Source organism: Marmota flaviventris, chromosome 9 (assembly GCF_047511675.1).
Source record: "Marmota flaviventris isolate mMarFla1 chromosome 9, mMarFla1.hap1, whole genome shotgun sequence".
In the NCBI taxonomy this organism is placed as follows: domain Eukaryota; kingdom Metazoa; phylum Chordata; class Mammalia; order Rodentia; family Sciuridae; genus Marmota; species Marmota flaviventris.
The window spans coordinates 61,837,565-61,863,768 of NC_092506.1; the positions used below are offsets into that span (position 1 = coordinate 61,837,565).

The 26,204-nt window shown below is 55.9% G+C and overlaps 1 protein-coding gene and 1 long non-coding RNA gene across 12 annotated transcripts; both read left to right on the plus strand.

Moving 5' to 3' along the window:
• Nucleotides 1–5,500: 5,500 nt before the first annotated feature.
• Relt (RELT TNF receptor) lies at nt 5,501–24,368 on the plus strand. Of its 11 annotated transcripts, none has more exons than XM_027942476.2 (11): nt 5,501–5,602; nt 17,255–17,325; nt 18,640–18,714; nt 18,847–19,013; nt 19,227–19,306; nt 19,989–20,246; nt 21,585–21,665; nt 21,950–22,031; nt 22,194–22,451; nt 22,829–23,027; nt 23,165–24,368. In XM_027942476.2, exons 2-11 carry the CDS (start codon nt 17,278–17,280, stop codon nt 23,210–23,212), a joined length of 1,296 nt encoding a protein of 431 aa, XP_027798277.1. In that variant the 5' UTR covers nt 5,501–5,602; nt 17,255–17,277; the 3' UTR covers nt 23,213–24,368. The 11 variants fall into 11 exon arrangements, 10 of the variants coding, with proteins under 10 accessions (XP_027798277.1, XP_027798271.1, XP_027798275.1 ...); XM_027942470.2 differs by lacking the exon at nt 5,501–5,602 and adding an exon at nt 5,656–5,853; XM_027942474.2 differs by lacking the exon at nt 5,501–5,602 and adding an exon at nt 13,892–13,910.
• Nucleotides 7,446–8,802, plus strand: LOC114098310 (uncharacterized). Its single transcript, XR_003583733.2, has 2 exons — nt 7,446–7,673; nt 8,556–8,802. It is a non-coding gene; the product is annotated as an uncharacterized lncRNA (long non-coding RNA).
• Nucleotides 24,369–26,204: the final 1,836 nt, after the last annotated feature.

Sequence of the window (26,204 nt, forward strand, 5' to 3'; positions counted from 1 at the left end):
TAGCTCCCGTCCAGGGCCCAGGGCCCTTGGTCAGTGCTTAGCCTGAGCCAGTCAGCTATGAGCAAGGAGATATTGGAGGAGCAGACCCCAGACCCAGCAAGGACTTCATTCTCTAGATGGTTCTCAGCCTGGACTGCACATAATCATCCAGCTGGGGGCCAGGTGCAGAGTCAGACCCATCCCAGACGGAGTAAGTCAGAACCAGGGACCTGAGACACAGGTATCAAGGTTCATTGGTTGGTGTTTTCTGTGGTACCAGGGATTGAACCCAGGGGCACTCTACCATGGAGCCACACCCCCAGGCCTTTATTTTATTTTGAGATAGGGTTGCGCTGTGTCACCCAGGCTAACCCCAAACTTGCAATCCTCTTGCCTCAGCCTCTTGAGTTGCTGGGATTATGGATGTGTGCCACCACACCTAGTTAGTGATCAGTATTTTTATAGAGACTTTCAATGGAGTACAGAATTTATACAAGAAAGTACCAAAAGTAGTGGGCAGCTCGGCAAATATTAAAGTGCACCCACTCAGGGGCTGGGGTTGTGGCTCAGTGGTAGAGTGCTTACCTAGCACGTGTGAAGCCCTGGGTTTGATCCTCAGCACCACATAAAAATAAATAAATAAAGGTATTGTGTCCAACTACAACTAAAAAATAAATATTAAAAAAAAAAAAAAAAGTTCACACACTCTGGTCAAGAAGCAGAACATTCCATGACCTCAGAAGCTCTGCTTCTACTCTTCCTGGCTTCAGACACCATAAGGTTGCTTTGCCAGCTGGTGGGAGAAAGTGGGGCTTGGTTTGACTTTTAAGAGGAAACACTTTAACTCGGCAGGGATGGGTGCAGGAGGCTGGCAGGAGGGGTCCCTGGTATAGGAGAAAGGAAAAGGTAGGGGAAACCAGGATGGGAGCTCAACAAGATGGAACTTCTTGTTCTGTTCCATCTCCAGCAATGCTTAACACAGTAGGTGCTCAATAAATTGTTGTTGAACTAAATATGGAAAATCCAGCCAACTATAAGTCTTGAAAATGCAACAGAACAATAACCCCGGCTTCCATTTATTGTTTGCTGCAAGCCAGGGGTCTGGATCATCTCATCCTCACAATGGTCCTAGGAGATTAGTACCATTATTGCCCTTCTCCAGAGGAGGAAACAAGTTCATAGAGGTTAAATGCTTCCTCAAGGTCACCCAGCTCCAAAGGGCTAGAATCTGGGTTTGTGTCTGCTCAGGTCTCTATGCCTCATGGAAGAGGGGAAAGATGGCCACATGTAATGGCTGGAGGGCAAGAGAGACAGCCTGAGCAGCCATCTAGTCACTCATGAGGTCTCTGGCGCATGTTCCTTACAGCAGCCCCAGCAAGTGAGCCCTGACCCAAGAAGAGGGGAGAAAGGGCCAAAGGCCATCACTTCAAGGAGTTTCTCCAGGTGTTCCCTTGAGCCAAGGGGACAGAAAATGGGTTTTAGCTAGACCATCTATCTTAGGGGGAAGATGATGCACAGAAAGGAACAGGAGTTTCCTGAGTGGTCACAATAAGGCAGCTTTGAGGACAGGGAAGAGAGTCCAGGCAGGAAGGTCAGAAAAGTCAGGAAATGACCTTTAGATACCAGGGCAGGCAGAAAGCTAGATATGTCTGTAATCCCAGCAGGTTGAGAGGCTGAGGCAGGAGAATCCCAAATTCAAAGCTGGTCTTAGCAATTTAGCAAGATCCTGTCTTTAAACAGGCTGGGTATGTGGCTCAGTGGTTAAGTACCCTTGGGTTCAATCCCTGGCACAAGAAAAGAAAGCTAGATTAGCTGGTCCTTGTCACACACCCCAAAACAGCCTCAACACAGTAGTCTGTAGATCAAGAGAGCTTGATGCAAGAGTGGGTGTCCAGGAACCTGAACACAAGCTCCAGCCCTGGCCTCTCCTCACTGTGTGACTTGAAGCAAGTGCCTACCCCTCTCAGGGCCCAGCTGACCTCTGAGAGCCCTTCACATCTTTTGCATGCCTGCCAAACACCAAGTTTCCCTCTGTCCTCACAAACCTTAAGCCATGGGCTGACTGCAGGAAGCAATAAGAGGAATTGCTATTTTGGGACCAATTATAGCCCATGAGGAGCCCTGACCAGCAAAGTCGAGTGAGCGGGCATCCCAGGCTGGTCGGGGCAAGATGGTAAGCAGGCATCAGGTATAAATGAGGGCGGAGCCCTTGCAGCCAGGATGTGGGAAGGTGCTCAGGCAAGCACTGAAAGGGGGTGGGGAGGAGAAGGAGCACACAGAGGCTCTAGAATCCGGGGGCCTAGAAGAAGCTGCTGCTCCCAACATGGGGTCTCTCCAATCCTCATAACACCCTGAGTGGGTGAACTTGCACTTGGAGGGGTGAAGTTAACAGCCTAAGGCCACTAATGCCTGGCAGTGGCAGACCTGGGACTTGACCCTTATCTGAGTGACATCAAAGCATTGTTTTCCTTCATTTCCACCCCCCAGATTTTTCTTCTCCAGGCTCCTTAACTTCAAATGCTTCAGCAGGCCACCTGCCTTCCTGGGCATGGCCACATAATCCCTGGACCTTGACTGACTCATGTTTTAGGACCAGAGGGCAAGTGGACTGTAAGTCTGACCTGGGCAGTCCCCAGGGGCCCCACCAGCCCTGCAGTCCGTGGCCCTGGATTCCTCTTAGACCCATCATGGGACCAAAAGGCCCCACATGTGCCTTCCTGAGCACCAGTCAGGTGGGCCAGCAGGGCTAAACCAGGGAAAGATACCTGAGAGTGTTGGCCTCCCATGAGGGATCCACTGAGGCCAGGGCTAGAACTCCAGACCCACCAGTGGGGATTCCAGTCCTAGGGGAGAGTCTGGACCTATAAGCAGGCTGAACCTAGTTCTCAGACACAGATGGCCCCAGCTCAGCTCCTGCCCTGGCCCCACGCTGAGCGTCATCCTGGCCTTCTAGCCCCAGTTCCTCCTTAGACTGAGCCCCTACCCCATGGAGCTAAAGCCCAAATACAGTAGTATCACAAGGACACCTTCTGTTGGGGTAGCACTTTGCTTGTTGGGGGTTAGCCTAGGTCTGAGCTTCCTGTTCCTTCAGTCTTGTGTAGTTGACCTTTAATATCCATGAGTTCTGTGCCCACACACTCAACCAAATGTGAATGGAAAGTTTAGTTAGACTTACAATGGTTGTGTCTGTTCTGAACAAGTACAGGATTTCCCCTTGTCATTAGTCCCTAAAAAATACATATAACAACTATTTACATTGTATTTACATTGCATCAGGAATTTTAAGTAATCTAGAGATGATTTAAAGTATGGGGGATGGTTTAAAGTATGTGTATACTATACCATTTTATATAGGGGACTTGAGTATCCACAAATTTTAGTATCTGCAAGGGTCTTGGACCCAGAGATGACTGCACTTTTAGTTTGGCATTCAAGTACAGCTAGCAAGAGGCACCATCACTCCCCAAAGTACCCTGATGGCTCTGATCCTGTAATCTAGGACCCCTAACCGAGGCAGGGCCCTGCTGGGACATGGAGCTCATGCCTCTGCCTCCAGGTCACTGTCCCAGCTCATCCTAACTTACTGGCACCTTATGCTATGCCATATGATGAGGTGTGGGCCTTCTTTGGACTCACTTCCCCAGCTGCACTGTATGAAGTTCAACAAGATGGTCTCTGAGTTGGGTGTGGTGGTGCACACCAGTGGCTCGGGAGGCTGAGGCAGGAGGATCCTAAGTTCAAAGCCAGACTCAGCAAACGCTAGGAGCTAAGCAACTCAATGAGACCCTGTCTCTAAATAAAAAATACCCCCCCCCCCAAAAAAATAGGTCTGGGGATGTGGCTCAGTGGTTGAGTGCCCCTGAATTCAATCCCTGGTTACTTCCCCCCGAAAAAGATGGTCTCTGAGCTTAGAGATTAATGCCAAGATTCCATGGGCTCACCTGAGATGCCAGGATTTTAAAGTCCTTTGTCCTAGAGCCTGTGGCTCTTCAAGCTCCAAGACAAGCTAGCTTACATTTGTCTGTGGCCTCCATCACTCACTATGGAGCCACCAGATGCTCCCAGACTCTCAGGGAAGTTCTTGAAGTAGCTTGGAAGTCAGAGTCAGCTGGAGGAGGAACTGGCCCAACTGACCAACAGTAAATGAAAATTAGGCTCCTTCATAACCTGAGGAGTGCAGGAGTAGGAAATGTGCAGGCTGTGGCTCTAGACACCTGCTGGGGCCACAGTAGGCAGGTGGCCTCCTCCCATTGAAAGTAGAATATCCTTCAGGCAACAAGTTGGAAAATCTCTTTATCAAGAAACCATTTCTGAGAGTAGAAGGGCTGATCTGGGATGAGCCTTTCAGGGATTCCTCTATGGGCTGGGATATGCAGCCCAGGGATGAACTCTGTCCCCAGCCCTAGCGGGAGTTCATTGATACTGGAGAGGGCTGGGGCCATCATCCTGACATCAGTAATCTGGCGCTCCTTTTGCCCTTCCCGCCTGGGCATGGCCAGGGAAATGGAAACTTTTCCTTTGCCCCCCTCCCCACATCGGTGTCCAGTTTTCCTCCTGGAATTTCCTGAAGCCTAGGAACCTGACCTTTTCTATCTCTTATGTGGCTCAGATTCTATGACTCAGTTTGTTTAGAACCCCATTGCCAGCCTACTTATCCTCAACAGTCTTATTTACCTTCTTCCACCTCCTTTCATGGGCTGTGATTATCCTGACCCCAGCCAGGCCTCTGCCCCCAGCACTCGGCCCTCCCTGCTGCCTATCTTGTCTAGATCTGCTCTCCTGGGATGGCTACCTGAGATCCCTTGAATGGTACTGAGCAGGGGACACTCAGTTCGCTGGGCTGCTGCCTCCAATCCTGGCGCACCACTTCTCACGGAGGCACAATTTACAGAAGAGTGAATATAATATGAATACTGCCCTGGGGCTTGTGCAACCATGTCTCTGGTCACTGCCCTGCTGGGCGCTCTGATGGTTGGCATTGGAAATGAGTAGGGTGGGATAGCTGGTGGTGCGGAAAGAGAAGTGTCACCTGTCTTGCTGGACTGAAGGACTAACTACCCTGGCAAAGAGGGATGGGGATTTGAGCTGGTCCCAGAGGGAAGTGCAGAAGCCCACCTGATGGGTCTCTTTTATAGGCCTTTAGGGGTGGGCCTGGGTCTCTTCGAACAGGGCATAGTGGCTCCAATTTCCAGGAGGAATAAAAGGTCCATGAAGGGGCAGCCGTAGCCCTGATTACACAGGTAATGGCGACAGGACCCCAGCAGCATCCAAGTCTCCAGATCAAGCGAAACTTCTTTCCCCGCCTCCCGGTCCCGCGCATCCCCTGCAGTTCCTTGGGGGACTCGAAAGATGGCAACGTAGAGCAGTGCGACCGTAGAGCAGGCAGAGTGGCGAAACCCCTGCAGCTTCTAGGCTGGGGTGGGGGCTCGGGGCCGCGAGCCTAGACTCTGACGTCGTGGGCGGGACCGGCGGCCGTGACGCGAGGGGCGGGGCTAAGTACCTTCCCGGCCCGGCCGGCAATTCATTCAAAAGGCGCGCAGGCTGCGCGGCCGCCCGTGAGCTCCCCGAGCCGGGCCCGGGCATCAAGTCCGACCCGGATCCGAGCTGGAGCTGCCGCGGCCAGGTAAGGGGGAGTGCGGGGCCCGCAACCAGGGTCCGCGTCCAGGCCAGTGGGTTGCGCCCCTGCCTCCCTGCGTCTCCGAGGAAGTTCGCCGGCGTGGCGGATGCAGCAATCCAAGCTAGCGGCCCGCCGCCCGGGGTCCTGTCCCGGCACCTTCGGCACACAGATCGCTCCGGCCTCTGAGCCCCCGGCCCCGGACTGCGTGTCCTCTGGCTGCGATTCGGGGCCCGGCCCTGCGCAGTGTCTGTCAGAAGGTGCGCCGGAGGGAAGCAGCGTAACTTGCCGTGTGAGGGACCAGCGGGGCCCGGGAAACTTGGACCTAGACCAGGGCAGAGTGCGGGACAGGACAGCGGCGTCTCAGTGCCACTGCGGCGGGCGGGTTGGGGGGGGGGGTCTGAACGGTGTCAGCCCGTGACTGTGGGTGACACGGCGCATGAGGCGGCCTGTCCCGGGTGAACGTGTGGCCGGCATACTGGGCGGTGACGCCGAGCCCAGCGGGCGACACAGAGGGGTTCTGTGTAACTGAGACAGGCAGAGACAGAGAGAGAAAGGGATGGGAAAGACCCTGGGTCACCGGGGTCACTGTGTGTAGCCTGCAGTGTGAGCAGAGCAGGGCCAAGAGCACTGGTTGATGAGTGGGGAGAAACCCCAAGTGACAGAACTAACCCTGGATTACTAGGGCCATAGCTACGCAGGGTCAAGTAGTGTGTGTGTGTGTGTGTGTGTGTGTGTGTGTGCTCGCATGCCCGCGCCTGGTGCCTGCCTTAGGACAATGAGTAAGAGGCAGAAAGAGGAGGGACCTCAGACACCTCTCAGCAAATGGGGGACCAAGAAGTTGGGTCTTTCCTTGAGGTGGGGGGGGGCACCTCTCAGGAGTCTGAGCGACATGCCCTGGCAGCAGGAGAGGGGGCCAGGGTTGGGGTTGGCACTTTTGGCAGCATTTGAGGGGGCCTGAGGTAGGCTCAGTTTCCACTTCACATACACATACAGTATCTCTCACACTCACACATTGAAGTCCCATGCCTCATAGAGCTCTGCCCTTGGAAAACTGTATTCTGTAAGGTCTCAGCTTCAGTCTTGCTCTCAGACCTGCCCCTGCTGGGCCTCAGTCTCCCCTGTCTACACACTGAGGTGTCAGGCTGTAAATGGACTGTGAATCATCACTTTGGGATCCTCTATTGTTTTTGGGTCAACTGCCTCTGTTCTCCCTTCCCTCCCTTCAGGCAGGGGCTTGAGGGCAGGCTTCTTCTGGGGACACAGTGGTCCAGGGGCTGTACCCAGGTGTTGGTGAGAGGGTTGGAAGCACAGCCTGTCCAAAACTGGTCAAGGAGACTTCAGACTCTCACTGAAAGGCTGCCTGGTCCAATGTCTCGATATGAACCCATGGATCCTGAAATCCTGACCCAATAGACATTCTTTACTCAGGTCTCCTTTCTTCAACTCCCTGGTTGGAGGAAGAGGGGGCACAGATTTGTTCCCCCAAATTAGTCTCTAGTCTGGGGGGAGACTAAGTTCTTTCTGGAGAGCTGGAACAGAGCCCCTTCACCATCTGGGCAAGTCCTCTCTGAGCCCCCTACTCCCACAAGAGGGTCTGAAGGGTTCATCCAGGGTAGTTGGAAATTTGTCTCCCTGGCCCAGAAGGTGGTGGTGATTAGAGTGCAGCACCTGTTATAGGTAGGATCTGGAAGTTCTGTCTTCTGCTGCCATCCTCTAAAGATGTTTATTTTGTTGAAATGTTGCAAATATGAAGGGGCATGGTGCTAGGCTCTGTTTTAAACTTTATAGTGTACTGTCACATTAAATCCTCACAGCGGTTCTGAGATCTGGTGATTATTTCAGAGAAAGAAACTGAGGCTCCAAGAAGCAAAATGGCTTGCCCTCAGTCACACAGAATCAGGACAGTGGTTGAAGTGGAATTCAGGACCTCTGACCTTATGAGGTGCTTGGCCTCACAGGGTCACACCACCTTTCTGCTCATGCCTTACCTGGATTGTAGGCATGGCCTTCCAGGGTGTTCCCTTTTGTTCTGAGTGTAATGTGTGTGTACACACATGTCTGGAACATCGGATTTCAGGTAGGTTATATGGCCTTCCTCTTCCTCTTCCTCCCTCAGCCCTCACTCTCAGCCAGATGTCACTAGAAAGGCCTGTCTTCTGACTTCTAGAGCTGCACCTGGGTTTGGAAATGTCCACCTGGTTTTGAAGAGTATCTGGAGTTAGCATTGCAGCTTAGGGGTGGCAGGGGTAATTGACCTTCACCATACCTGAGAGGCCCCCATCCCCATCATTGTTGTTGCTCTAGGCATGTTCCTTACACTTCCCTTCTGCTGTGAGAGGGAACAGACTGAGTGACCTTGAACTGGTGCCCTGCCCTCTGTGGGCCTTTCTCCCCATTCTTCCCAGATGCCCCTTCTAGTTCTGACCACTGCCATTGCTTGGCCTAGAGCTAGGTCTGGGCATCAGGGTGTCCTTTGGTCTTCTCTGGAATGACTGGAGCTCTGTTTCTTGGGGCTGATGAAAATAGCTGTCTTGGTCTCCAGGGGCTGAGCCCGAGTTATTTCCATCCCCAGCAAAGAGGTGGAAATAGCTCAGGGGCCTAGAGGGGAAGAGAGAGGAGAACCATTCTTCATCCCAGCCTCAGTGGAGGCCCCCCAGCTCCATCCTGTGCCCTGCCCAAGCCAGACCTTTCTGGGAACTTGGGATGACAGAGGGGCCAGGTTGGGTTTCCACTTGTAACCCCGGTTGGGACTAGTGTGTTAGTTTCTGAGGAAGCTGCTGTGTCTGGCCAAGCATGGGAAACACTGAGGAGCAGCAGCATCCCCTCTGCTCATAGGGTAGGAGTCAGAGCCAGCAGGCCCAGCCCTGTTTTACAAAGGGAGAGACTGAGGTTCTGAGAATTTCAGGGACTTACCCAAGGCCCCTAAACCTTGCTGTTCTGGCTTTCCCGTTCCACACAGGGTACTCGCGTTCTGCTCTACCACTTGTTCCCAGGCCAGCTGGACACCAGCCAGCACGCGAAGCAGTCCTAAAACACACCTTCACAAAACTGGGCTGCTCTTACACTCTGGCTCTGGTCCTGCCCTCTAGGCCCAGACTCTTGTTCCCAGCTTGTCTGCCTCCATTTCCAGTCCTTCCATACTGCCAGAGTGACCTCCCTAAAGTGACTCTTGTCTTTTGCATGCAAAATAAAGTCTAAATGCCTCATCCTGGTCTTGAGGCCTTTCCTTCTAAGATCTCTTAACTTTGCATCTTCACCCATATTCCTCCCTACCAGGTGCCTCAGGTCGGCGCTGCTTTTGCTTTTATTGTCCCTCTTTCTAGAACTCTCACAATCATTTAGGGTTCAGCCCACCTTACCCAGGAAGCTTCTGAGCCCAGCCTCCGTCTGTCTTCATTGTTAGATCCACCTTCTAGTCATTCCCCTTGCCTTTGGGTAATAGGCCCAGGTGTGGGGCACCTATAGGCACTGCTCACCCAGCTCTGTGGCTGGCCTCACCAGCAGACTGCCCCCTCCCACTACCATGTCTATGCTGGCGAGGTCTCTCCTGAGGAAGGGCAGCCACTTAAGATCCCAGCCCCTGGGTGCCTGGATACATGGCAGTGTTTGTATCTGTGGTCTCTGAGGCTCACCATGGCCTGAGGTAATACTAGGGGTTAGGGCCCAAAACTCAAGGCCACTCTGTGGGTCTGGGACAAGTTTGGTGCTAACCATGGCCCTCTTCAGACAAGGCCCTCATTCTAGGCCAGTAGAGGAAACTGTCCCCGTTGATGTCCTGTTGTGTGGGCCCTGGGCTCAGCATCTCCCACAGTGGCACTGGTGGGGGCCCCTCCTTCCTGAGTTGTTTTGGGGGAGCTGAGACTCAGAGCAGGGGGGAGCAGTCCTAGCTTGAGTCATACAGTTTTTATCCTCCCTGTTAGGGTTAGGGTTAGGGTTAGGGTTAGTCTAACACACCAGCTCTTGCCTAACTTCTGGCCTGGTCTCCAGGCAAGGGACAAGGGTTTGGGGCTTGTCTGATAATTCCGGCATGAGCTTCCAGATAAGGGCCAGGCTGGCCTACCCAAAGCAGGAGTAGGAAATGTTGGTGGGGCTCTCAGCACCTAGCAAGGGGAGGCCTGTTATGGAGCTAGCCTTCTCCAAGTGGGTAGGAGAATGGAGCAAAAAGGGAGAGATTTTGCCTAAGATCATCCAGGAGAACCCATCCACCCCCCTCCCCAACTATAGATTGATGGGTCCTGGGATGTGGTCTCTGGGTAGATCTAGCACCCACAGTGCACGGTGCTCCTGTGTATGTAGGCAGAGGCTTGGTGTTTCTGGGTAGGACTAGGCTAGCAGAGAGAGAGGAACCAGTGCTGTGTCCCTGCTCTGTGCCCAGTCCTGCCATCAAGGCTCCCAGACTGTCCCATCTCTGCCTCATGCTGAATGTCAATCCTCGAGGCACAAGCATGGAAACCGAGGCTCAGAGGAGTAGAAACCCTTGCAAGACCCTATTGTTGCTGGGATCCAAAACCAGGTCTGTCAGTCTTGAAGGCCAGAGTTCTTTCCTGGGCCACCCTGGGAAAGATGAGAGCTCTATAAATAAACTGCTCTTGTGGCTGTGAGTGTCCCTGGCTAGCTGGCATAGACGGAGGGGATGGAGGGGCCTCTACAGCCAGTTAGAGGCAGGGTCTGAGCATGGTGGAGAGGGAAGGGAGAAGGGTTTCTAGAAGGAGGGACTAAGCTTGGCCAAGCAAATACTGTGAGAAGGAACAGTGAGAGCAAGGGGGACCTGCAGTGTGCCCAGCCTCCCATGTGCACTGCTTACCTCCTTCGGAGAGCCTCCCCACTTTAGCAGGAGTTAAAGGAGACTGAGAACGGATAGCCGAGAGGCCCTCCCAACAAGGAGCTTCCTGCAGGAGAAGGCACCTGGACTTAGGCCTGATTATAAGAATCACCATTTGCCTGTGAATTCTGGGTCCCCCGCCACACAGCGAGGCTAGCTGAATAGGCACAATTGCCCGAAATTACAGAGGAGAAACTGAGACTTGGGCAGGTAGGTGGGCATACTGACTGCTCACTGCACCTCCACCTTCCTGACAATGGTGTCAGCTGGTAAAGCAGGTGGGCGCAGGCCTGGATAGCTGGGAAATGGGCACCCGGGGTCCTCTCAATGAGACCACGGTGCCACCACCCATGCTGCTGGGATTTATATTGGGTTCCCCAATGCACCCTTGTTGCACCCAAGTTTTTTTGGATGACCTTGGCTGTTTCTGAGCCTGGGTTCCTTCTCTGGCCTTCAAGAGAACTGGTAATTTCCAAACAGCACTAAACAGTGGCTCTGCTTATTCCCTGAGCATCCCATGAGGCAGGGACTGGCACCTCTGTTTGCAGAGGAGGACCCCAAAGTTCAGAGAGGTAAGTGACCTGCCAAGGTCACAGATCCACTAATCAAGACCGCCAGAGCTTCAGCCCAGTTGGAATGTTCCAGAGACCAGCCTCACGCCCTCCTAACTCCATTCTCACGCACACTCTCACTGTAGGCTCTGTTGGGTAGGGCCTTAGGGGGAGCCTCTATCTCTAACACCCTGAGCCTGGGGGAATTGGATAACAGGTCAGGAGGGGTGTGGTCTCCCCTCAGCCTCTCCCAAAGCCTCTGCCCAAGTCAGCTAGGTTGGGAATGGGAAGGGCCCATGCTGAGCACAGTGGAGAAGCTTGGGCATAGTGATTCAGTACCAAGCATATGACCAGGGTGGGAGGTCAAGGCAACTTCTTGGAGGAAGAGGTAGCAGTAATGTAAGTGGGGGCTGCAGGGAGTGTCCTCCAGTCCCTCCTGGGTCCCTTGCTGTCCTGTTTTGGAGTGAGAGGGGAGGTATTCTAGAGCTGGCCCATGGTACCAAGAGGTTGATGGCAAACTAGAAACAGGCCACGTGGGGGCAGTGGGGATGCCAGGTCTGGGAGACACTGGCAAAGGCTGCCTGCTGCCCACCCCTACTCCAGGGTAGGCAAGCCCTATCTTTTTTGAGACTGGGTTATTAAGGCTACTTCTTAGCCTCTCTGAGCCTCAGTTTCCACATGGAACCCTGTCTCTGAGGGGTTCATTGGGACCCAACCTAGAGAGGCTATGAGGCATGTGGTGGGCACTTAGAGAGAGGGCTCTTGGGGAGCCCCAGCTCTGCCCCAGAGATGACGGTCTGGCCTCAGACACCCCTTCCCCTAGTCCTAGTCTCAGGCAGGAAGGAGGGAAGAGATTGCATCTGTACCTTCCCAGACTGGGAGGAGCTGGGTGGGCCCGATCTGGCTGCCTCAGCCCTTTCCTAAGCCTCAAGGAGCCAATTAGCCCCCTCAGCTCCACCTGCCCACCTCACCACCTGATCTGCTGAAGTGCAGACCCAGGGGCAATGGGAGGTCTGAGGGGCAGAACCCTGCCCAGCTCCTGGTAAGGTAGCAGCAGCTGCTGCCTGGCAGTGTAGGGGTGCAGGATTAGGAGTCCAGCGCTGGAGAGGTACTCACTCAATGGTGGTGCCCTGGAGATCCTGGCTACCTGAGGCTGGGAGAGGGCTGGGTCGAGGGGCACCCTTCTCACTGAGGAGTCCTGTGCTGACCTCTGCACATCTGGGCCCCCAGTTCAAGAACTGGGTCTACACTCCGGGACCTTTTCCTCCCTCTGGGAATTCCCAGACTTCCCCAGCCTTCCTACTTCTTACAGTTTCCAGTGCCCTTTCTTTCAGAGTTGGCAGATTGGGACAATACACAAATGAATATGAGCACAGGCAAATCCCGAAGGCCCCGAGACTGCCACACGGGGATAGTAACTATTCTGGGGCCTGCCTGGCTCTTTGTACTAGACCTTCAGTTGAGCCACCTACTGTGTTCCTGCTTCCCTAGACTCTGCCATCAGATTGGCAAAGACTCAGAACATCCACCTGCCAGGCTCTGGGCTAAACCTCAGGGTGGGGGAGGCAGAAATGAGGCAGTCCAGGGCTCCATCCCTGCTTCAGTCACACACTGGTTGTGTGACCTCCAAGTGACCTCTCTGACCTCCAGCTGTAAAACAGAAATGCTCACTTCTGCTGTGAGGAGTAGAGGTGACCCAGAGCCAGGGCCAGTCCCAGCTTGGGGCCAGTCCCCCTCTCCTGTAGGGGAGGAGGGCAGCAGGCAGTTCCTCGCTGCCCTCAGCACCGCCCAATGTGGGCACTGCCCTACTTCAGCCCCAGTTGCCAGGGAACCACTGGGTCCCTTGCTAACCTGGATTTTTCTATTGATGGGTAGCCTTTGTCTTCCTGCCTGGTGCGGCCACCACTGAGGGAGGCCCATGTCCAGCTGTGTTTCTAGGCAACCCTTGGCAATCCTCTCCTCTGGAGGCTGGAGGGAGGTCTGTAGGCCTCGGAGCATGGGCTGGGAAACAGGGCCCGCCTTCCTCCGACCCTGCTCCTGGTGGGCACCTGTTCGTACCCACATCTCCCTCGCTTGAAAGGTAGCCCAGTGCACCTGGCAAGACACAAATTGTTCCGTGCCTGTCCCTCCCCTGCTTAACCCTCCAAGGTTCCCATAGCTCCTGGGAAAAGTGCAGGCTTCTCAGTTGCAGCTGAGGCTGGTGTGACCTGGGCACTGCCCATCTGTCTTCCCAGCCTCCTCTCCTTTCCCACACCCTCCCCTCCCCAGAGGCTCCATGTAGCTGCTCAGGCACCTCCTATGTACCTGGCTGTGTGCCAAGCATTGAACATAAATGTAAAAGGAGAATCTCAGTGTGCTCACACGGGCGTGGCAAGCATGTGCCCCTTCCCCCTCCACAGAGGGAAACTGAGGCACGGTGAGTAGTGAGTGCTTGTGGAGGGTGTACTCTGTGCCAGTCCAGCACTGAGAAATTAGTGTGAATCCTCTCATTTCACTCCTGACAGTCCTCTGCAGGCATCCACAGCCACAAAGCCAGTGAAGAGCAGAGCAGGACAACACACTCCACCATGTGGCCCCAGGTGGTCCTGGAGCTTCAGATGCAGGTTCATACCCGCTCCTCTTAGTCCGGCCTCAGCTGTCCTGCCTGCCCTGCAGCCTTCAGGGCCCTCACTACCCCAGCAGGGCCTTGCGCCTTCTACTGAGAGTAGAAGTACTTTTCTGCCTCCCATCCTGAGTGCAGCGCAGACTTACCCAGTGTGGCACTGGGCATGGAAGACGGCTGGTGGCAGGGACGGGGCTGGGTAAACAGGGTGGTTAATGCCGGAGGGGAGGTGGTGGTTGGGGGAGGCTTCCAGGAGGAAATGACTTTGAGCTAAGCTCTGAAGGAAGAGTAGGTATTGGCCAAGTGATGGGAGGGGTTTCTGGGCAGAGGAAATGGCAGGTAACTGTGTCTTGTGTGTCTTGGGAAGAAGGTCGAAGTGGCTGGAGCATGCGGATGTGTAAGGGTTGGCAGGGGTGCGTCAGGACGCCATTCTGAGGGTGGCGGGAGCTGGCGCATAGGGCCAGGCTCCATGACGGAACATCTAGGCTGCTGGGTGAGGGGGCCAAAGGGTCAGGCTGAGGCCCAGGGAGACTGGGGAGTGTACCAGAGGGGAGGGCCCAGCTGGGGAACAGAGGGGTGTGACCCATTGGCTTCAGTTCTGGGAAAGGGGAAGCTGCCACAGCTTCCTCTTTCTCTGAGGCCTCCAGGCTGCTCCTCTCTGGGGCTCTGCTACCTCCAGCCTCTCTGCAGTCTGGGGCCCTGTCATGGCGATGCGGGCTGGCTTTTATCCAGGGAATTTCTGGTTCTAATTGTTGGGGCATTTTTCTGGAGGGTCGGGGAGGAGGAAACCTTTCTGACCTGAGCCTGTGTGTTAGAGGCCTCCTGCTTCTAGCCTGGGGCTGGGTACTGGGCTTTGTGGTGAATAAAGCAGACATCTGTGCCCTCCTGCTGTCTGGCGGGGGTGCAGGCAAGTAAGCAGCCGAGACCAACGACAAACCTGCACGGGGTGGGGGAGGGGCGGCTGGAAGGAAACCGCGTGACCCACTTTAGGGCAGATTACCTCACAGGTCTCCTGACAGCTTTCCCATGGGAGATAAACATGCCCATCTTGCAGATGAAGAGACTGAGCCCTGAGAAGTGAGGGGCTTAGGTCCCATAAGGGGTTGGTGGCAGTAGGGACAGGCCCCAGGCTAGGAGACTTGGGGGAAGAGTGGCTTCTGAGCTAACTTCCTTCTCTGCTAAAACCCTTGGGTCTCCTCTTCCCCTGCCCAGTGTGGCTGGGGGGTTCTCTCTCAGGCACATGGAGCTGGAGAGAGGGCTCCGGGGACCTTCCCTGACCTCCCTGGGCCTCAGTCTCTCCATCTCTGACAGCTGTGCTTCAGGAAGCCCTCAGGAGATGCTGGAACTTCATGGCCTTCTGGATAAAGCAGAGTGGTAGGGATGAGGCCTTCACGGACCCCCTCCCAGCCTCCCAGCCTCCCAGCGGTGGGGCTTCTCTCTGAACTTGCTCTCTGGTCATGGTTCCAGGGCTCTGTGCTGGAGACCTGGGGTGGAGGTTGGGGCCCCTGAGCAGCAGGTGTGCACACGTGTGCATAAGGGCTTTTCTGCCTGACCAGGCAGGTCCAGCTGGGACTCAGACTGGGCTGAGTGTGGGGGCCAGGGCAGCCAGACTGGAGTAAGTGCCGGGTTGGGGTAATTAGAGGGAGTGTAATTAGAAGGCACAAGGGCAGCAGGCGGCGGATGTCTGTGCATGTGCCTGAGTGGGCCCTCTCTGGCTTGGAGGCTGGGCCTCTGGACACTTGCTTTCCTCCTGGAAGTCTCCGCATTGCGCAGCTCCACGCCTTTCTGCAGATGAGCATCTGTACACTGGCTCCTCGCGCGCTCAGGTCACCCAGTGGGTGCCACTCAGGGTTGGGGGTGGCTCTGGGGCTCTCTACTCTGCAGTTATTTTGCTTCTTTCTTTTCATCCCCTGCCCCAGCCTTATAGGCCCATCTGGGGACATGAAGGTGCTGGGACTAGGGGCGGGCTGTGGGGACAGCCTGAGGACTTGGGCTTGTGATTAGGTCTGCGGGTTGATCCCTGGAAGGACAGGGAGGGGGTACGCGGAGATGGGATTGAGCGGGGAGTTTGGCAGAGCAGGGTAGGGGGAAGGGACGCTGTGAGGCAGACCCTGAAAGGAAGACATGTGACCAGATTTGAGGCGGGCAGGTCGGGAGATGAGTCAGGGGGCTCTGTCTGTTGAGTGTTGGCTGCCAGATTCAGCCTTCACCTACCCTGTGGCCTGGGCTTCCTTGTCCCGGGCTTCCTTGTCCCTGGTTTTCCCCTTACCTGGCCTAGGGCCAAGAGTGGCTGGCTGCCAGTGACCTGGAGAGTCCCAAGGATGATGTGACCACTCCCCTCCCCCTCCCCTGGGTGTAACACAAACCCCTGTCCCTGCGAGGTCTGTGCCTGGCCAGGTCAGGCGGGTGGATCAGTTTCCTGGGCTCCTTTTCCAGGCGGGAAGCCCGGGCTGCCTACAGGGAGAGGGTCTTCCGTGTGACCTGGAACTTGCCACAGGCAGTGTGTCTCCCGGAGGGTTGGCATCACATAGGTTGGGGCTCCTCTGCCTGCCAGTGCCCTAGGACAGTGGCTGGGCTCTCTAAGTCCCATGAGCCATCCTTGGACCTCAGAGGCTGTACATGGCCTGTGTCCAGGTCCCATGAACACTGTTTCTATCACCTTTACAACCCTGAAAGCAGGCCTCTGGGGCACACCCTGGAGCTTCCTCATTCAGCAACAGTCCCTTCGGTTGTGTAATTTGAATCCTGAATCCTGTTGTTCCAACTTGTCCACTGGCTGGGGGCTTCTCCAGAGGCAGCCGCAGTCTGGCCAGGGGGCTGGGCAGCACCACTGACGTTGCTTTGTTTTGGTTTTTGGCACTTCCCACTGACTGGCAGGGGAACCACTCTCTCAATCTCTGCAGTATGGGGTCCCTGGGGATGGGGATCCTTGAGGACAGGGTCCTATTTCCCCGGTGAGGGCAGTGGCTGGCCCATGGGGGAGAGAGGAAGAGAGGCTGAACTCTGCTGCCATGGCCACCTACCCCTTCAGGTCCCCTGCAGCAGCCAGGCAGGCAGAGATGTAAGTAGACATGTCCTGGCCCTCCCTAGGGACACGTGGACAGTGACCATGAGAAGGTTCCAGGCCTGTGATGGAGTGAGGCACAGGAGTTATAGGAGCCAGACTCAGCTTTGGGGAAAACTTCTAGAGAAGCTTCCAGAAAGAAAAGTGTTTGAAAGGTGGGGACAGGGCCTTCCTTAGAGCAGAACCAGTGAGAGTGGAGGCAGAGGAACGTGAGGCAGGAGGCCGTGGGCCTGTGGGCTGCGGTTGGCAGGAGCCTGGAAGCTGCAGAGGAGAGCAGAGGCCGAGGCTGAGGGCTGCAGCCTTCTCTGCCTGGCGTGGCCTCCCCACGCTTCCTTCCTCCTGTGCTCCCCTGCGATGCCGCAGGGCACCTGGCTGTTTATGGAAGGGGAAGGAAGCCCTTCCTCCTCTGGGAAGCCTCCCCAGCCTGCAGGGCCCTCTGTTCTTCCAGTGAGGCTGGCCCTGCCCGGTGCAGCCCACCTCTGCTCAGACTGGACCTGGGCGGGGATCTAGGGCACCCTCCCAACTCCTTGTGAAAGCCTGTCATTCTGAAGTGCCTGGGGGGATAGCAGCTGCCTTTCTATCCCGGCTGGCCCCTGAGTCTTCCCTCCATCTACCCTAGGCCAGAGATCACCGCAGGGCCTGATGATGAAGCTGAGCGGACTGTGCTGGCCCCTGTCCTGCCTCCTCGTGGTGAGTGGGACGGGCTGGGGAGGAGCTCCAGGGAGGAGGGAGTGAGCCTGCTCAGGAACCCCATGCTGGGACGAGGCTTGAATATTCAGCTCTTCCTGGGAAGCATTTGGGGCTGTCCAACCCCAGGTAGCCTATCCTGACCCACCCTGGCATGAAATGGTGACCCAGGAGGGAAGGCCATGGCTTCCCCTACCCAGGCAGAAGACACTGCTTTCGCAGACCATGCCTACCCAGGCTGCAGGGGGCAGGGGGAGGAGAAGGAAGGACTTGCATTTGTAGGCAAGGCCCGGTGGCTAAGGGCAGGTGCCTGTCAGCAGCCGGTGTGGGAATAGTGGCCAGTAGTGGGAACCTGAGGAAATTGGGCCAAAGACGCCTGGGATTTGGGGCACCTCAGATGCTGGAGTTGAGATCTGTGTTGGAAATGAGAGAATCCAGCCAGACTTGGCCCCAGACAGGTCTTGGCGTCTGGTTTGGAGTCGTCTTTCTTTCTGAGCCTGGAATTCCTGAGTGTGATACCTGGCCTCAAGCAGGTGCCGGAGCCAGGTCTGGAGCCTGAGGAGATCCCCAGAGCCTCTGTGACATTTTGCCTCCAAGGGAGCTGGCACTGCTCTATGCCTCGTACCCCCAAATCAGTGTTGGACTAAAATGAAGGACATGGTCTCCCCACAGCAGGAGTTGAGGCCAGATGGTTCACACCTGAAAGTGGGAAGCAGTGGGAGCTCCCCGTGGGAGGCGCTGGGACACCCTTCCTTTGAATGTGCCATCCTCTGTTTGGGTGCCTGGGTGAATGGAGTGGCCTTGCCACAGGGGGAGGTCACAGAGGAAGATGTGGTCTCAGAGACTCAGCCCAGGGCCCAGAATAGTAAGCACCAGCTGCAAACTTGGCTCCAGGAATGATAAACAGAGGCAGGCTAATGACATGTCCAGCTGTGATTGGGGGGCAGGGGTTGCAGCAGGAAGAGGGACAGAAACAGAGAGGAATTCGGAAGCATTTCCTCCTCATTGGTCTTGTTAGCTGGAAGGGGTGTAATTCAGAGATCCAAGGGCTTGAGGTCCTGATCCCCTGTCTGGGGCTTTCCAGAACTTTCCCGAAGCAGATGTGATTTTTCTCCCTACTCAGGCACTGGTAATGAAGCAGGTCTGGGACAGGGCAGGTTTTCCTTGCAGTGTGAGGGATCAAGGTTAGAAGAGTGTCCATGAAGCCTGGGTGGGATGGCGATCTCCACTCCTATGGGCTCAGATGACCCTAGAGACCCCGTGCCCAGTACTCTCTCCTTCCCTCCCTCAATATGCTCCTGTTTGCTTTGCTTCCAGCTGCTGCCCTGGCCTCTGGCCACTGCAACACCAACGACCCCTTGGCAGTGCCCACCTGGGGAGGAGCCCGATCTGGTGAGCATTGAGCTGCACATCTGCCCTGTCCTGGGAAGACATCTTAGGGCAAGGGGCGGGGTCCCAGGCCTGGCTTCCCCAGGGACCTCAGGCCTGACTCCTGGCCTCCTTCTCACCCTTTGTTTCCTACAGGACCAGGGTCAGGGCACATTATGCAGGTCCTGCCCCCCAGGCACCTTCTCCATCTCCTGGGGCTCCAGCCCATGCCAGCCTCATGACCGCTGCAGCCTTCGAAGGAGGCTGGAGGTCCGGGCTGGCACTGCAACCCAGGATACACTATGTGGAGGCTGCCAGCCTGGGTGAGCAAGGGGTGGATGGTGGGAGCTCATGCCTAAGAGGCCAGGACTATGGATCCTGGAGTTCCAGCCTATTTCCACCCTACATAGACCTTAGTCTTCCCATCTGTGAAATGGGATGGAACAAGACCATTGAGGGTGACTGATAGGAAGGAATCCAGCCTACGGACAGTTTTTGGGGAAACTTCTGGACCTCAGTGATATCTCTCCCTGCAGGTGGATTGGGCCTCGGGGGGTTCCCCACATTCCATGTCAACCATGTTCCTGGGCATCTCTGAACACTCCTGGCTGTAATGGTGAGTGGCAGATTGGAGGTGTGTGAGGAATGGGTGCAGGAGCTTGAGCCCAGGAGCCCCAGATTGTCCATGTGGGGCACTGGGGTCCTCTCAGCCCCTGGGAGGACAGCCAGCCAGGGGGAGCCCAGCAGAATGTGGCCAGTCACCTCCCTTTACTTCTGAGTGGCAGAAACCATACAGTGGGTGGAGGCCACAATTAGGGGCTTAGGAGGTTCACATCCTGACCAGTCTCCCATACCTGTCCTCTCCATGAGACCCTGCAAGTGAATGTGAGCACTGGTGTGTCCACACACATAAACACACGGACACACCTCACACCGCTGAGCCAGTCACCCTCTCAGGTGACTCATTCACAGGGCCTGCCTTAGGGAGGCAGGATTCCGCGTCCCCGTGCCTAGGCATGTGCCACGTTGCTATCTGTTCACTCCTCACCCAGCATGAGGGGTGATGGGGGTGCCGGGGGGGCTGCCCATCCTGAGGCCCGAGGAAGCCTGTTTCAGGACCCCTGTTTGGCTGGCCAAAAACGGAAGAAAGGCAGGGTTGAGCTGGCCTTTGCCTCCCCAGTATGGCGGGGCGTGGGCTGCCCTGGACCATCAGTCCTCCCTCCACCCCACCCACACTAACTTGGGCCCTGGGCCTCTCTGCCTCTCTGTGTTTTCCTCTGCCTCCATCTTGTGCTCAGAGTGGGGGCGGCGGGCCCGACGTGGCGTGGAGGTGGCAGCGGGGTCCAGTGGCGGTGGTGAGACTCAGCAGCCGGGGAACGGCACGCGGGCTGGTGGCCCTGAGGAGACGGCTGCTCAGTATGCGGTCATTGCCATTGTGCCCATCTTCTGCCTCATGGGGCTCCTGGGCATCCTGGTGTGCAACCTGCTCAAGCGGAAGGGCTATCACTGCACGGCGCACAAGGAGGTCGGGCCCGGCCCTGGAGGTGGAGGCAGTGGTGAGGCCGGGCTTGGGGTCCAGGTGGGAGACAGGGAACTTGGGGGCCACCAGAGGGAACCTCCCTGGCCTTGAGGGCTCTGGCAAGGAGAGGCCTGTGGAGGGCCAACTGCGAGGGCCTCCTGGAGGTGGTGCGCGCCAGCCTCAGGGGAGACGCCTACAGAGGTGCTGCTGCTGGGAGGAAGGTGAGGGTCCAGGAACGGTGACAGGGGCAGAACCAGCAGAGCTGGTCAAGTGTGGTTTTTTGTTGAGCGGGGCCCAGCTGTGGAGGTCTGGATTCCTGGGGGGGGGCGGGGGCGGGTCTATAGGCTGTAATTGTGTGTGTGATTCCAGGGTCGATGACCTTTTAAGTACTCAAAGTGACCTTTGACCTCTGGCCTGTAGCTGGAGGAATGTCCAGTGGGAAGGGGGCAGTTGTCCTGGGCAGACACCACAAGGAGCTCAGGTTACAACTGCGGCTGTGGTTTGAATTACAAGTTCTGGAAAGAGGAAGAGGCACATTCTCCCACCCCTACCCCAGGGCCTGGGTCTCCTCTCTCCCCTATCTTAGGCCAATGCCTTCTGAAGGACAGGGGCACCACTTCCATATACGCCACCCTTGGGCCTCTGGCCAAGTCAAGAGTGAAATAGCACCTCCCATGCCAGTGTCCCAGACTGCCTGGGGCTGGCCAAAGCCCCTTCTAACTCCTGACACTAAAGTCTGGAGGGGGCGGGAAGGCAGGCAGGAAGGTGGCGACTGAGGGCCATTTTGCCTGGGACTACACTTGTTTTCCTAGCTTAGTGACTTCCTTTAACCTCTGGCTGCTGCCTAGGAACTTTCTTTGCTGCTGGGTTTGGGATTGATCATGTTGGCCCATTCCCACACCCTTGAGGTCTGGGCCCAAAGCTAACCAAGGACCTCAGTTAAACAGTGCCACGGACAGGGAGGTGTGCAGGAAGTAATGGGCCTGGAGGGGCAGAGTTTGTGGTAGATGTTGGGAGTTCTGGGCAAGAAGGATCCACTGCAGAGAGGCAGTGCGACCCAGAGAAGGCCAATACAGCCCCTCACCCGCATTCTGCAGAGATGTGCAGCTCAGATGGCCCCGAAATCTGAGTACCTGGGGCTGCTGGTACAGAAGGAGTGAATGTTCAGTAGTAACGGCGATGGTGGGCTACTTTGAGCCATAGCCGAGGCCCAGAGCCCGCAGGTGCACAGCCCTGGGATACTTCTGTCATCTACTGTCACCTTAACCAAGCTCGGCTCTGGCTTCAAGGCCCAGGGTGCCCTCTGCTGGCTGATCCTGGTGTAGCTTGGGTGTCTAGCTTCCTGGGATCAAGGTCTTTTTCTTCTCTTTCCCAGGGATCAACCCTGCCTATAGGACTGAGGATGCCAATGAGGACACCATTGGGGTCCTGGTGCGTCTGATCACAGAGAAGAAAGGTAAGGACACAGTCTGACCCATCCCGGTGCCCAGGAGAGGAGTGTCTCTTCCTGGAGCCTATGAGGCGGTGTAAGGTCACTGTACTGCCCTGCTCTGCCCTCCCCGCCTGGGTGCTTCAGACAGATGCCATGCTGCCCCGTGTCTCTGGTCTTGATTGATCAGGGGTGGAGGAAAAGGTGCAGAGCCCAGCTTGGGTATGCGTGGTGGGTAGGTAGGGGGCTCTGCTGGGGCTTGGGGGCTCCCCTTATGGTTGGAGCTGGGTTCTGACCATAGCTGCCCACAGAGAATGCGGCGGCCCTGGAGGAGCTGCTGAAAGAATACCACAGCAAACAGCTGGTGCAGACAAGCCACAGGCCTGTGCCCAGGTGAGGGGGGCAGGGCCTTCAGATAATCAGCCTGCCTCCTGGGGGCTACCGATTGGGTCTCTTCCCTCACATGCTGCCTCTACCCCTTCTCTACCTGCTTGGGTCTTCTGGCCCTAAGCCTGGGCTGCCCTGATGAGTGCTCCTACCCGTTCCCTTCTGTAGGCTGCCGCCGGCCTCCCCCAGTATGCCACATGTCTGCCCTCATCGCCACCACCTCCACACCGTGCAAGGCCTAGCTTCACTCTCTGGCCCCTGCTGCTCCCGTTGTAGCCAGAAGAAGTGGCCCGAGGTACTGCTGTCCCCTGAGGCTGCAGCTGCTACTACTCCTGCTCCCAGCCTTCTGTCCAACCCAGCCAGGGCTTCCAAGGCTGGGGCCAAGACAGGACGTCAGGGCGAGATCACCATCTTGTCTGTGGGCAGGTGAGGTTGGCACAGTTGCACCAGGGTGATGAGTGGAGGCAGGGTCCTAGATTAAACCCTGGGTACTCTGCTCAGTGGTGGCCCTACCCTTTGTGGGCCTCTCTAGTAGGGTGGGTGGCAGAGAGAAATCAGGATTTCCCAGCTGTGCAACATCTCACATGGAGCCCTTGGGTTCTCAGGGCATGTGTTGGCCCCTGTGGCATCTGGGGCCTCTGAGGCCAAGGGTGTCTACCTGCCACCTAGAGGTGGGGTGCTGGGCTAGGTACAAACAGCGGAGGGAAGCCTTATCTATGGAGGGCCTGGGAAGATGCTCAGGCACAGGTTTGACCCTGAAATCAAACTCTGCACCCAGAGTGTCACACCACCTCTTCTCCCAGGTTCCGTGTGGCTCGAATTCCTGAGCAGCGGACGAGTTCAGCAGCATCTGAGGTGAAGACCATCACAGAGGCTGGGCCTTCGGGGGGTGATCTCCCTGACTCCCCACAACCTGGCCTCCTGCCAGAGCAGCAAGCACTGCTGGGAAGTGGTGGGAGCCATACGAAGTGGTTGAAGCCCCCAGCAGAGAACAAAGCTGAGGTGAGAGCTGGAGAAGGCTTGTGAGTACCTTGGGCTCCAGAACAGGGGCACAAGTGCAGGGTCCCTGGAAAAGAGCCATTCACCCAGAGCCCGGAAGCCCCTTGAATCAGCTTTGGCCTTTCATCCCTGTCTCCCAGGAGAACCGCTATGTGGTCCGGTTAAGTGAGAGCAACCTGGTTATCTGAGGGGCTGCCTACTCTGAGGACACTCAAACCTGCCTTGGGAGGTTCTGAAGGCTTCCTGGATGAGGAAGAGCTACAGCTGGGACTGTGAGGACCAAGAAGCGATGGCCCAGCAGGCAAAACAGCAAAGGCCAAGGCCTGGAGGTGGGACCGTCCGCCCCAGTGAGGAGGCAGGCAGTTGGCGGGCACTGTGTGCAGGAGCAGATTGAGAGCCTGGCCCCTGACCCTGCTGCCCCAGTTTCTCCCCTGCAGGATGCCCTAACCCTGTGCGTGCCCTGGCCACATCCTAGGAGCCGAGAGTTCTCTGTACCACCAGAGGTCTAGGCTTGGCAGAGAGGTGGCGCCTGTACTTGGTGCCCCAGTCCCACACTTTGGTGACTAGCTACCCTGCCCCTGTACAGGGCCCTAGAGCAAATGTGTTTCTTCCTCCTTTTCTAGCAGGTTCTGTAAAAGGAAGGGGCAATATAAAAGCCCTGGGCTGGGAGGCCAAGTTCCTGGGATCTAATCCTGGGCACATCCCTGGCCATCACTGGTCCCAGTTTATCTGTGAAATAGGAGAGAATCACGCCTCAGTGCCCAGGACCTCTCCAGCTCCTTGGAGGTTCTGGGATGGGTCCTGTGGAGGGGGTGCTTGACTCTGCCACCTCTCCCATTAGTAGCTTTATCTGGCCCATTTTTGCTGCTTCCGGGGCCTTTGCCTTCAAGGCCCCCATGGGGCTGCCCATCCACAGCTCTGCCTACAGAAGAGGTTTACTGCATGTGCCTGCCCTACTTCGCTGTTTTTAATGAAACTGAAAAATGACTTGACCTGGGCGAAGCTGAAGTGCAGAGCCCCAACCCACCCTGCCACCCCCCAGATCTCTGGAACTTCGGGGAGAGGACCACTGGCTGGGCTGAAGAGCACTTCTGGCATCAGTGGTTTCTGTGTCCCTGTGGTGCAGCATGTCTGCCCCCAGCCCTGGACAGCGCAGGTGACTGCTGGCCCAGCCCTGTCTGTCTCCACTCGGGCTCAGCCACCTCGTTATTTATGTGGGGCCGTGCAGGCGCAGGCCCACTGCCTGTCCCCGTTTCTCTTATTTATTAAAACTTGCTGTTGTCCTATCTTTGCATCTCCATCCCCATCCACTTGTCGAAGAATAAAAGGTGAGAAAGTGGTGTATGAGGACCTTCTTTTCCTTGTGCCCCTTCCCGAGGTCATCTGTCTGTTCAACACATACCTCCTCAGCCCTACTGTGTTGGGCTCCATGTGCTGGACAGGCGGTCCCTCCCCTCACAACACCTCAGCAGTGGGGGAATATGGGCCGGGGAGGCCCCTAACTTCACCTGGTTCCCACGAAGGCCCCTAGAGGGCTGTCCAACAGAAAAACAGTGTGAGCCACGTATGGGATTCAAATTTCTAATAACCATTCCAAAAAGTAAAAATAGGTGGATTTAATTTTAATAATTATCAATACTTTTAAACTCAGTATATCCAAAATATTTTCATTGCAATATAAAATCAATGTAAAAATTATGAATGAGGTTTTTTTTTTTTGCTTTTCAGTGTGTTATATATTTTACACATCTTAATATGAACTAGCATATTTCAAGGGCTCAAGAGCCACATGAGGCAAATGATCATCCTATTGGACAGCACAGTGCTAAAGGAAGCAGCGGCGTGGAGCCTGGAGATGAATGGGGATGAGGGAGACACTGGGAGCTGGAGTGTGGAAAGGGGAGACAGTTCCATGGAGAGGGAACAGCACAAAGGCCAAATGAAAACTGGCCACCAAAACATGAAAGAGAGGAGCTTGACCCATTAGAGGAGCCTGACCCTCTTGGCCACAGTGTGCAGAGTGCAGGGTCAGTGGAAGCAGGGGTACCTTGAAGGAGCCTTTGCAGCTGTCCAGGCAAGAGATGATGGAGAGGAACAGCTGGAGCCACGGGACTCCTAGGGCAGACCTGCGAGGGCTCCTTAAAGGGATGTGGGGCAAGGGATTAGGGCCAGCTGGGTGGGGCAAGAGCAGTCCTGGAGGCACCTATGACAGCCCTGACAGGTGTCCTAATGGCATCTGGACATGGAAGTCTGGAGCTTTAAAGAGACAGACCTGGTTGACAAGAATATCACATAGATGAACATTTATGCCAGGTCTGAGCTGGGACATGTCTCAGGGAAAGGGCCCAGAGCAGATCCTGGGACTGCTCCAGGGCCTGGCAGAGAAAGAACCAGCAGGCAGAAAATCAGGAGAGGACAGTGTCCTGGCAGCTGGGAGAGGGCAAGGGGGTGGAGAAGAGGATGGGCTACAAGGCCAGGTGCTGCTGATGGGCCAGGAGGACTGCTGCCTGAGTAGACATGGATTTAGAGGGAGTCCTCTCAGGGGAGCAGTGGAGCAAGGCCAGGTCCAAGTGGACTAAGAGAGACAGCTCCATGCAGAAGCCTGGCTGTGTCAGGCCATGGCTAGTGAGGCCTTAGGTTCTGGGACAGATTGTTTTTAGTCAAGTTGGGAATTCATTGGTGTTTGTTATTCTGTCAGAAGATGGGAAGAAGTAGCCAGGGACTGTGGCGCATGCCTGTAACCCCAGCTACTCGAGGTTAAGGCAGGATGATCAAAAGTTCAAGGCCAGCCTGGGCAACTTGGTGAGACCATCTCAAAATAAAAAGGGCTAAGGATGTAGCTCAGCGGTAGAACACTGCCCTCACATGCAAGAGGCTCTAGAGTCAATCCAATATCCCAGAGCAAAACAAAACAGAACGAAAGAGGATGACACAGTAAACACTACTGACCTACCCCTGGAGAGGCTAAGGAGCTAGAAAGAGACCCTGAATGGAACCAGGGAGGTGTGGAGAGGACCAGCCTGCATGAATTGGGCCTCTTGTGAAGCAGGCATAAATGACCAGGCTGGTGCTGCAGGAATCCTGGCTTCACAGAGGGCAGAGGCTTCTAGGCAGAAGCCAAGGCGGGGGCCTGGTGGCCTCAGACAAAAACTCCCACCCTCAACAAAATGGGCAGATATG

What these genes read in the sequence shown, in the direction of transcription:
- Relt (XM_027942470.2), top strand. Translation starts at nt 5,703, where the DNA reads ATGCAGCAATCCAAGCTAGCGGCCCGCCGCCCGGGGTCCTGTCCCGGC. An exon ending in TCTGATCACAGAGAAGAAAG is followed by an intron (nt 21,666 to 21,949) that starts GTAAGGACACAG and finishes AGCTGCCCACAG; the next exon opens with AGAATGCGGCGGCCCTGGAG. An exon ending in AGCCACAGGCCTGTGCCCAG is followed by an intron (nt 22,032 to 22,193) that starts GTGAGGGGGGCA and finishes TCCCTTCTGTAG; the next exon opens with GCTGCCGCCGGCCTCCCCCA.